General features: G+C 41.8%; 1 protein-coding gene across 4 annotated transcripts; it reads right to left on the reverse strand.

The window, feature by feature from the left end:
* Nucleotides 1–1065: 1065 nt before the first annotated feature.
* gpr161b (G protein-coupled receptor 161b) lies at nucleotides 1066–10642 on the reverse strand. Of its 4 annotated transcripts, none has more exons than XM_085248713.1 (6): nucleotides 10437–10642; nucleotides 8506–8893; nucleotides 6208–6929; nucleotides 5961–6068; nucleotides 3934–4059; nucleotides 1066–3758 (listed from the first exon to the last, which is right to left on the reverse strand). In XM_085248713.1, exons 2-6 carry the CDS (start codon nucleotides 8847–8849, stop codon nucleotides 3487–3489), a joined length of 1572 nt encoding a protein of 523 aa, XP_085104839.1. In that variant the 5' UTR covers nucleotides 8850–8893; nucleotides 10437–10642; the 3' UTR covers nucleotides 1066–3486. The 4 variants fall into 4 exon arrangements, with proteins under 4 accessions (XP_085104839.1, XP_085104840.1, XP_085104842.1 ...); XM_085248714.1 differs by having other exon boundaries at nucleotides 8506–8896; XM_085248716.1 differs by having other exon boundaries at nucleotides 10502–10637.
* Between the last annotated feature and the right edge of the window lie 707 nt (nucleotides 10643–11349).

Below are 11349 nucleotides of genomic sequence, written 5' to 3' on the forward strand. Positions count from 1 at the left end.
TGTGGGTGTACAGAGCAGCTGCTCTTGGGTCAAACCTGTGTCATACAGTTCTACTGAACAGCTGCTCTGTTGGTCCAAACCCAGTTTCCTGTGGAAATCACTTAAAAGTGAACCAGTGTTTGGACAAGCAATCCCTGTGACTCGTCAAAGTGATTCATTCTATAGCACCTTTTGAGATAAACATCACAAAGCGCTTAACAACAAAATCAACATAAAAAATTAACCCACCTCAAGTCTAAAAAGATGAGACCACAGAGTCCACAGATCTCAAGCTCAGAAGCAGAGTGTTCTGGGGGGCCTCCTTTTACCTCCATGCATCCCTGCTGGGCAGGTATGGGGTGTAAAGGTGGACAGGTGCTGGTCTGTGAAGAGCTCTAAAAGTGAAAAGCAGATTCTGATCAATGGGAAGCCAGTGTAGCTGGCAGAGCAATGGTGTGACATGAGAACTTGGAATATGTAGTGAGAAGCCTCGCAGCAGTGGTCTGAAAAACCTGCAGATGTTCCAAGGACATTTTTGCTTAGACAAGTAAAAATACAATTACAGTAATCCACATGTGATGAAATAAGTACATGAATAATAATTTCCAGTTTTGAGCGTAACTCAATGGGACTTAACTTGGCAATAATTTACAAGTGATTAAAAACAAGAGTGAAACAGAAGTTTGACATGTATTAAGTGAAATCAGAGCCAAAGATTACTCCTGGCTGCCTGATAGAGACGAGTGCAGATTTAGCTCATTTTGGAAAGAAGACCAAGAGGTTCTTTCACCTTAGGCCCAAATCTGGGGCTCAAACAAGAACTTTTTCTTTAAGGAAGAAACACATTGAACATTTTCGTTAAAGTCATTTCACATTTATAGAGGTGATAAACTAATGTTACTGATGTCTTGAGGTTTGGGGTATCAGCTTTTATTCTTCCCTGCAGCATAAAGTATTTTATGATCCAGGTAACAAGCTGTCAACACAGCTGTAGGTGATGCTGACTGTGCGGCTTGTTTGCAGAACAAGAAAAACAAACAGCTCAGTGATTCAATGTTTTGGTTGCTGTTTGGCTTCAGCTCTCATTCACAGCAGACAAAGAATTCAAACGATGTTTTATGTAAAAACTAAATTTAATGCAAACATTTGTATTAACACTTACTGTATATGAAAAGGTTACATCACTCAGGTGTACATTTTTTTTCTTACAAACATAATACCTGTTCAACATACGAGGTAAGACTGAAGCACCACAACTGGGCTCTATGTATAAAAAAAATTGTCTCCTAATACAGAGAGTGTATAAGATGAGGTACAACCCAGTGTACCAATGAATATTCCCTATGCTCAGGTTTCCTGATTCAACACTAAACACACAAACATTTCTGACATCAACAAGATCGATTATTGATTCTGGACTTCATTTTCCTATGATCTCCATTTCTTGTTAGCTCATTCGGTCTTCACTGATAAGAAACTGCAGTGAAAGAGTACCCATTGTGTGTTTAAGTGCAATAACTCTGTTTGCCCACAGTCGCACGTAATCATGAAATACCAGGCCTCCAGCCGTGCTTACAGCAGGCACCTTATTCATACTACAGATATTAACAGACATTTTAGATTTTTTGCTGGCAGAATATGTTCATATATGCAAAGTGTTATGCCGTACCTTTACTAACATCACTGAACAAAATGCAAACTGCATCCCATTGTCACTGGAATGTGCACATATTAATTGGGTCATTTAGTAGTGTGTAAATGTTGTTATACCAAGTGTCTTTGACTCTGTTGAAACTGCAGCTACTAGAACACAGAACAGCTGTTCAGTCTAACTTAATTTCACTTTGATCTGCAAACTAAAGCCATTTCAACGACTCCTTTGTCCAAATCTACCAGTGATGCCTCTGAAATCAGTAAAACTTCACTGTTGCAGGAGGCAAAGTGACGGTGATAATAATAATATTGAAAATGACTCTTTCCCATGCAAATTCAAATTACTGGAGTTCATCCTGTACCAGTAAGAGTGACAAAGGTGCAGGTTGTCCTGCGTTGAGTAAACACGTACCTCACAGTCTAATTCTCCACAGTGAGTGGAAAACCTGTAGTGAGGATTTACTGAGTGCAATGTTAGGAGAGAAATTCTACCTGAAAAGAGCTAATCTGTCAAAAGATGCTGTTATTTTTTTTTTTTTTTTTTTCCATTTTGCCCACTGAGGCAATTTTTCTTATTAAGCTTAAAAACATACAATAACATAATATATATTATAGCAGAAGTTAATAAAATGATCAGACCAATGAAGTTACAGTAGTTAAGGCTTCCTATTAGATTTGATGCTATGCACTGGGTCCAACATCGTAGAATGAATAACGTGCCTCTTCCTGTTCGCTAATAATTTCAAGTAAGGAGTATCCACATGTAAAGAGGGCAGACTTCATCAGCGGTACCACAGAGCTCTGTAACAGTGTCAAGAGTAGGGATGGGTATCGTTTAGGTTTTATCCGATACCGGTGCCAAATCGGTACTTTTGAAACGGTGCCGGTGCTCGAACGGTGCTTAAAGAATGGAGAACACAAAATTGGTCCAAAAACCTCTCATGTTCAGCTGTTTTTTATAAAAAGATAACAGCCTTTTCTGCAGCTATGGGGCATATATGGTATCACTCTTGGCTGGAAGCAGAGCTTAGACAATGGAAAAAAACACAAACTTTGTCCAAAAACCTCTCATGTTCAGCTGTTTCCCTCTTTTTCTTTGGTCATTTTAGCCTTTTTGGCCAGGGTGAAGGGAGTATCTGCCATCAAACAAGAAGACAGCCGCATGTAACTACGACGCTGTTTGCTAGTTCACCTTACCTGCATTCATGTAATAACGTGGTTAGCCTACTCAACGTAAATTACACACGAACAACATTAAGCTACTCACGCAGAGAAGAACGGCTGCTGCTGCATCATCATCCGTCATCATTTCTGCTACACTGGCAGGGCTAGGGGCCAGGACTCTCCTCTTCGTGTTTTTGGGGATGTTGCTAACTCCGGGTCTGATAACAGGCACCACACCCGCAGTAGATGCGCTCGGTGTGAGGTCTCGCAGCAAGCTATCAAATACGGCGCATTTCTCGGCTTTTAAAAAAAAAAACCTCTATGCGTCGCCAGGTGTTTCATCGGATTTGAGGTGTTACCTCCTTTGACAGTATCACAGTATCAGCTTGAAGCACTTGTTGCAGGCTGCTGAGTTTGCATATTTTGCTGTGAAGTACAGCCAGACTTTTGACTGCTTCGCCTTGGGCATTTTTAATCTGTAGCTCTGCTCTAAAAGAACGTACGTACCTGGCCCCGCCTACTATCCTCGGAAACGTAAAATGATTGGCTAGAATCTAAAGTGTATCACAGCTCAGGAAAAAAAAGCACCGAAATAAAACACTGAAATGTGCGCTGCTTTTCGGTCTGGTTACTACCGTTTACGTCAGAACACCGGTACCCATCCCTAGTCAAGAGTGGGAAAGCTGCTGTTCAGGTGGGTTTCTCCTCTCCATCCTGCTCTTCTTCACCTCTGTCATCCTTAACGATCCCTTCATCAATACTCTCCAGCCTCAGTCTCTGGCCTTCCAGGTATCTGGGCCTCGGTGCGGCCCTCGCTGTGAGGAGTCCTGCTGACAGAGCTGAACTCTCCCCAAACAGGGTGAGCTTAGCATCGCTCTCTATGGCTTTCGCCAAGCAGGAGGCGAACATGTCGAGAGATTTGTGCACCTCTGCGTGGATCTGGACTGAGGATGTGTTTTCAGCTGGGGAAATCAACAGACATCAGTCAAAGCTTTGGTAAACACAAGCTACAGTAAACAATTCTCTTGCCTGGTCCCTTTTCTTTTCTTTTTTTGGTCATTTGTGTATCATGTGAAGTCTAAGGTATTTTCCCTGCTCTCTAATCTTCTGTAGAAGCGGGAAATGAATGACGGATACCTTTGGAATGCTCCACCTGGTCTTCAAAGGTGACTGAGCTCCTCCTTTTCCCGGACGGAGGCCCGTGGTGCTGCGCGAGGGAGGAGCCATCTGTGGAGAAGTTATCCAGCAGCATCACATCTGTGCCTGTGTAGGAAAATAAAGAGGATCATTGCAAGTTAACTGCAAGCAGAACTTAACAGAGATTGCAGGAAAGTTGCAGTAAAAGTCATCTTCATACCATATGGCCACAAATGTACACACAAAGGTGGATCACAAGACATTTGTTTGTGTTGAACATGACACCACTTGCCCTCCCTACAGGATCAGTTAAAAACATGAGCTGGAAAACAAAAAGGCTGCCCAACAAAGAGGTGTATGATGCAGTAAGGTTTGTAAGGCTTTCAAACTTCATCTTTACAGCTTTGTTCTCTTTTAATTTTAAACTTAACTGTAGAAAAAAATTGAGAAAAAAAAAAGTGCTGCTTTTCTTTCTAGAAACGCATAAATTCTAAATCAAAGTTAGGCGATGCAGCATGTTTTTGGCATAATTGGACAAAAAGTTCTCAATAAGCCCTCAGTATGTTCTTAAATGAAAAGGTATTTATGTAGCATTTTTTTCTAGAGCGAAAGTATTCTGAAACAAACGACCAGGCGCTGAAGGGATTTCACCCATAGGAACATGCTTTCAATTCTATTTGAAGCCAAACAGCAGTGATTCACTGTGTTTCGGTCTGCTGCAGGAAAGAGCTCTTTTAACAAACTCCACGGTCTGGTAAGTTTCTGTAGGCTGATGACTGTGTGACAATGCTGTATGTTTATGAAGAATCTCAACTGCTCGATTAGCTGTCAAATGCTGCTGGAAAAATGTAAATATTCTTAACTTTCAGAATACCTTCAGTTTTTCTGTCATCTTAAAAACTTAAGCAGATTATGGTGGCCAATCAAACACTTTTGACATTTTGACCAACCTTATAAACAGTGCATTGGTCTTTGATCAGTAGTTGTTGATCAATGGTCATGAGAATTTACATATTAATGATCATGGAACAGACCTCCCAGCCCATTGTTCCTTCAGTGGTGCTAGTTTCAATCATTATGCAAATGTACTGTTTATAAGATTGGGGTAACCTGCAGTCAGCTGAGACTGAAGAAGTCACTTGGATGAGTGACGAAACCTTTCTCCCACTGAAAAATTCTACGTCCAGATGAACAGAATCAACCTTTTGAGGGATGTTTCATTTTATTCATGAGTCTGTAGGGATAAAATACACGATAATCCTACAATCATCAAACTGCCTCAGTCTCGGGGTTGGGGATCTGTAAAGTCTACATAGAAGAGATAATAATAAGGTACTCATGACAAATTGTCATTTTTTTCAGATCCTCATCTGCATCCAGGGTCTACCCAACCTTTTGACCCTTTGGCAGGTGAAATAGGCTCCAGCACCCCTGGACTAATAGACATGCATGATAATATGCAGGGTTTTTTTTTTTTTTTTTTACTAAATTTAAATTTTTCATACACTTATAATTTTTCTGCAATGATTATTGAAGTTAGTCAACTCCCTATAAAAACGAATTGAAACAACAGTGTTGTGGATACAAAAGCTCACAACGCAGGCAAAAAAGAAAACAGAGGAGCTGCTGAAAGATCAGGTTCGGAAATGTATGAATTTTAATTAGATGCACTAATATCATGTCCTGTTTGTAAAAATAAATAAATAAATAAAAAATGGACACAATGGTAAGACAGCTTGTGCTACATCTACACGTACATGGGTGTTTTGGTAAATATGGCTTTTCTGTGTATTTGCCTTTCGACCACTGAAAAACTCCTGCCAGGATGAAGTTTTTCCAAAATCTTAGTTTCTGCACTTAAATGTGGACATCAGACTGTGCACCGTTTTTATTAGTACATAGTACATTTCTTCACGCTTAGGGTTATATCGCCACCTGTTGCTTTGGCATGCTCTTGGCAGCACTTGAGGATTGCTTGGAGTTTTTGATATGAAGCAATTATTTCCCCCTTTCCGTGTGCAACTTACATGAGTCCTGAGTGAAACTGAAGCCAGTGTCTCCTGTGCTGCTTCCTGGGGCCAACAGCTGTCCTCCACCCGCGAGCATGGCAGTCAGGTGTGGGGACATCCCCAAGTCTGAAAACACAAATTCTCATGAGATCATCACATCCCGCAGGAATATAAATCTAAACCAGCCTTATGCATTTACTAAAGATAAAACCAGCAACATACACACACATCTGCATGACACAGAGAGCCCCAGCTATAGTCCCACCTGTGATTCTGTTGGAGATGCTGAAGAGGCGGGACGTCCTTTGGCGCGTGGCAAACGACTCTCTGTAGTACCGATCTCCAAAGCACATCCCCAGCAGCTCCTTCCTCACCGTTTTATTCCACAGGCCATAGATGAGTGGGTGGCACACCGCGCTGCAGAAAGACAGCCACGCTACCAGAGTCTCCACCCACTGAGACACGCTGCCCTGACCCCACAAGGCCTCAGTGCCCACCACCCCAACGTATGGCCCCCAGGTCATGAGGAAGGTGCCAATCACCACTAAGATGGTGACTAAAGCCTTGCACTGACTCCCTGCGTACACGAGGCTCCGCCGACTTCCATTAGAGGAAGTCGAGGTGCTCGAGTTCTTACGCCCGTTCCTCTGGGCTCCAGTGGAGTCGTCCTGGGCCACAACAACAGTCCCACAGTGAACTTTGCGGGCTTTCATGCGGGCTACGCGGAAAATGACACCGTAACACGCCAGCATAATGAAGAAGGGTGGGAGGATGCACCAGGTGACCCAGAAGGCCGTGTAGCTCGGCTCTCTGTGCCACGACGCCACGCACGTCCACTTGAAGCAGTCGAACTCAAAGGAGGACCAGCCGAACAGAGGAGGCAGGCAGCCTACCAACGAGTGAAACCACACGTAGGCGATGACGACAACCGCCCGGTTGCCTGTGATCTTCATGGGGTAGATCATCGGGTAGAGCACGGCGTAGTACCTGTTGTGAGGAGACATGAGCACGATGAAGAAATCTGCACAACAGGAACTCAACACCGTCCTCCAGGGAGACTTTTGATCAGACTAGCACACAGGCTGCTGAGATTGGAGTCAGTGATACAAAAGCTAAAAGCTGCACTTTTCTCTCTCCCCGACAATCCTGTGAAATGTTTTCCTAAAAGCTGCAAACAGAAGAGAACAGACGGGCTTGGCAGAAGAACAAAAACAGGCTCTGTAATCTAAAATTCCCAAAGGATGCTGAGGATAATTAGGTGAGCAGTGAGAACAGCAGGAACTGTGCGCTACACAGAAAATTTACAGTAGCTCTCGGTAGCTCTGCGACACCCAACAGAATTAAAACAGTATTCAACTGCAGCGGTTTAAAAGTAGCTCCAGAAAATCTGAAAGGCAGTGCATGTGGATAAGAAGTTATTATAAGTGCTGAAACTTTAGTGTTAATCTCAAAAGTCATTCAATTGTTGATTATTGGTCTGAACATCAGATTAATCATTTCAGGCGTTTTCTAGCATTTAGGAAAACAACAGAACAGCTGGTAACAATTTCCTCGAGTCCCAAAGGTGTCTCCTAATTGCATGGTTTTCTGAACAAATAAGCCACAACCCAAAGAATTTAAATTTGCAATCAAACAAAACATGGATACATAGAGAAAACCTCACAGCCGGGGAATGTTTGATGGACAAATAATGGGGCTGGAAGGACATTTTCTGAGATGGTATCGTATGTTACTGTATATTTTTTGATTACCAAAATTAATTAACAATTCTCCCCTTCTTACAAGCAAAGCAAAATAAACTGAACTTTGTGTCTGAATAACCATTTGAGTTTGTTATTACACAAAGTACTTGCACAAAATATTGGCAAAATACGATCGAGTCTAAAAACTGGAACCAGAAAATGAAAACTAGGAAACCCCAAATATCAAAGATGTTTTTTTGTTGTTGGAATAAATAAAGTGCCTTAAAATATCTATAACTTTTTGTCTATAAATTTTGTGCAATATGTTTACTGGCTTTATTCCATGTATTTGTTTAAGCAGGCATTTAAAGTTCAAGCATTTAAGCCCATGCTCATCACCTGATCAGAGAAATCTACAGGAAAATACCACAAATTAAGTCTGTGGTTAACCTCTCTTATTTACAAGAGTGTGACGTTAGAGGGAAATGCACCAAGAGCATTTTTTAAAACTTTATTCAGCATAACATTCATCTGAGCTTGAAGTGGAAAATTGCTAACCTTCAGTTTCCTATGCTTACTGTAACTTTACTGTCTTGGTTACGTTCAGCTTCAGGACTTAAAGCAACACTAAATTTCATGCTCTAGTCCATTTGATGCCAGAATCTCCCAACATCTGGGATAAATTAATAATATAGCGATGCATTAATCAGCTAAATCTTTCTCAGAAATTAGCAGAGACCAAAAATGGGCTACAGGTTCTCCGCTGGAGGGAACCATATGTCCTAATGTCAGTGTAAGGGCTCACTTTTTAAAAGAATTCAAGTTAAATGCTTAGATTGATTATAGGGCTACAATATAATACAGTATAATCTGGCACTAACCTGTCGATAGCGATAGCTCCAAGGGTAAGCATGCTGGCAGAGCTGATGAGGAGATAGAGCAGGGCGGTGAAGTTGCACCACACCACCCCAAACATCCACTCTCTCTTTGCTGAGCTCACAGCTACAAACGGTAGCACCAGCACGGACAGCAGCAGGTTGGACAGAGTCAGGCTGAACACAAACTTGTTGCTGGGTGTGAGCAGATAAGGCCTGCGATAAAGGGTTGCCACAATCAGAAAGTTCCCGAGGCAGGCGAGCAGCGTGATGGTCACAATGGAGACTGACTCCAGGGCAGCCAGACCCTCGCCATTCCCCACTGTGGTACAGTTCCTGCTCGTGTTCATGGTGAGAAGCTGGGCCACCGGACTGGTGAAGGAATGGTGGGGGACTGCTGAGGAGAAGGCATTATTAGACAAAATAAATTGCCAAACTAAGACAAAGAAAAAAACAAAACAATATCATGAATTACAGCGAAAAACAACCCTTCAACCCTCAATCTACATTCATGCAGCTGGAACTCAACTCATGGATTTTACTATTTTCTGCAGCACAAAAACTAATAGCAAAGACCAGGGACCTGTACTATGAAGCAAGTTTGATAACATACGCAGGATATTGTTATCTGGCTTTAGTTAGCCCAACAACAGGATTCGGGCTTAGGGTAACATGAAGTAGTCAATCCAGGATTTATCAAATCTAAAGCGTTGGAAGCATCTGAGCAATCAAAAACATGCACAGGTCATTTTCAGAGGTTAAACACATAATACAGCTGCTGCAGACAAACTATCAATAGTGTTTAACGCTCTGTGAGAAAAGAATAAACGCAAAAAAACGAATTCAAACTAATCTACAGCCAAGTTCAATCCCCAAACAGATGCCCTGGTTTGACATCAAATATTTATGCTTATAGAGCAAAAACAACAACAACAAGTTGCAGAATTGTTTACAGCCAACAGAGAAAACTAACATTACAGAATAAAGATGCATCTAAGACTAAATATTAATTACAGATGGTCTTTAGAGAAAGATAAAGACCTCAGATCTTCCTACTACCTACTAGCACCCTTTGTGCTAGTAGGTAGTAGATATCACTCTTCTTGGCGTGATATATTCCAGAGAACTAACTGGACAGGACGTGGTTGAGGTCTAATCTTGATCATAACCTCATCTAGAACAGGTTAGGACTGCAGCTCATCCACGGGGATATACCGCAGTAAGAAGTGAACTGCCTTCACAGTCGAGGCTAAACTCTGGAGTTACCTGGATTTGCCCAAATTTTGCTCCATGGTACAAATTTTACATATTTATAAAATATGTATGCTACATATGAATACTAAATAGTGACGGCTTTAAGTAAAGTGGTACACACACGTTTCACATTAAGGTTCAAAGTACAAAAGTAAATGTTTACAGGTGAAAAAGAATGTCAGAAATAAAACTAACAAACACTGGTTACTGTACCACCTCCCACCATACGTGTTTATGTACTAGCAATATAACTCTACTAATGTATAACAATAACTCCAGCAACAATTTACTGCAGTTTTAAAAAACTATAGAGGATTTGAACACTAGATTTCACCACGTTAAAAGACTGTTTACAGCCAGGGTAAACTTTTCACTATTAAACAGTCTTCGGTCACAGTTAAAGCCTTTCACTAGTGGAAAGCATTATCTTTGCACATTATTTCGCATCGGAAAAGCGTAATTGTTGTTAAAGCTCACTATTTTGTTTCCCTGTTAGTGTTAACCTTTTGATTTAGCGTGAATATGGAAGTAAAAAAATACAAAATAAAACTGCATCTTACACATGTGAAGAAGGTGCAGCACGGTGAGTTAGCGGTAACGCTAACATTAGCTAAAACTACCGTTAGTTAGCCAAAACTTTCCCCCATTGTCCCCCCTGAAACTCGGCTCTTTTTTTTTTTGACCTGCTTAGGCTCAGCGCTGCGGCTCCACATTTTCACTCTCGACGGGGATAAAACGTCCATCTTACTCCTCTGTTTCCACACCACAGCCCCAGAAGAGAGAGCCAAGCCAGGGAAATCCCTGAAAGCCAGTCGACATTGTTCACTTTGGTAATGTCTCTCTCCTCCGCCGACTCACAAACGGCCAGCTGCGGCTGCAATGGCGTCCTCCTCCCCATCCACCTCCCACCTCAGCTTCGACTCCCTCCCCGAGCAGTCTCCTTCCGTACGTGGGTGGTCGCTTAAGAGCATTGTCTTGCTTTCATATTGCCATTGAACCAGCTTACGTTATTTAATTTAACCGTGTGGAGTTTGTTGTGATCAAATCCTTATGACAAGTGCAGAACAACGATGAAAGTATAGTGTATTCTTTCGCGGATGCCACACGCACCGTGTGCGTTTATAGTAGTGTTTACAAAGCCATGTGAATGTGTGCGTGAGTGTTTACTTGATGACAGGCCGGCTTGTTTATGAATGAATTACTGAGCTGCATCGTTTTATCCAGCTGGACCACCCACGTAGATCATAGCTTCCCGCACTAAAACGTCACCTCCGCTTATCCAATGAAAAAACTCTGAAGGCTTCACGGCTCCATCCCATAGGGGGCACACTCAGCCAATAGCACATAACATGTTTAGTTCTGCAAGTGTAGTATATAAAGCGGTGTCATAGTGTGATTTTGTGAGTGCAGGCTTTCAGCTTAAACTTACAGGGTTTTATGATAAAATATTGTGCATTTTTATAGACTTCCCCATTTTCAGAGGCTTAAAAGTAATTGAACAATTGACTGAAGTGGCTTCAAGTGAGGCCCTTGGTCACAAAATACATTTTATTAAACAGTATCTCTGTATCATTGGTGTATTGCAAATTCCAGATA

The sequence above is a fragment of the Mchenga conophoros genome, linkage group LG16 (assembly GCF_057382185.1).
Source record: "Mchenga conophoros isolate Kocher_MC1m ecotype Shallow Benthic linkage group LG16, M_conophoros_male_GT1.1, whole genome shotgun sequence".
Classification (NCBI taxonomy): domain Eukaryota; kingdom Metazoa; phylum Chordata; class Actinopteri; order Cichliformes; family Cichlidae; genus Mchenga; species Mchenga conophoros.

Coding starts and splice junctions, on each gene's coding strand:
- gpr161b (XM_085248712.1), bottom strand. Junction 4,060..5,960: donor CAGTTTCACTCAGGACTCAT/GTAAGTTGCACA, acceptor TTTCCTACACAG/GCACAGATGTGATGCTGCTG. Junction 3,759..3,933: donor CCAGGTGGAGCATTCCAAAG/GTATCCGTCATT, acceptor TGATTTCCCCAG/CTGAAAACACATCCTCAGTC.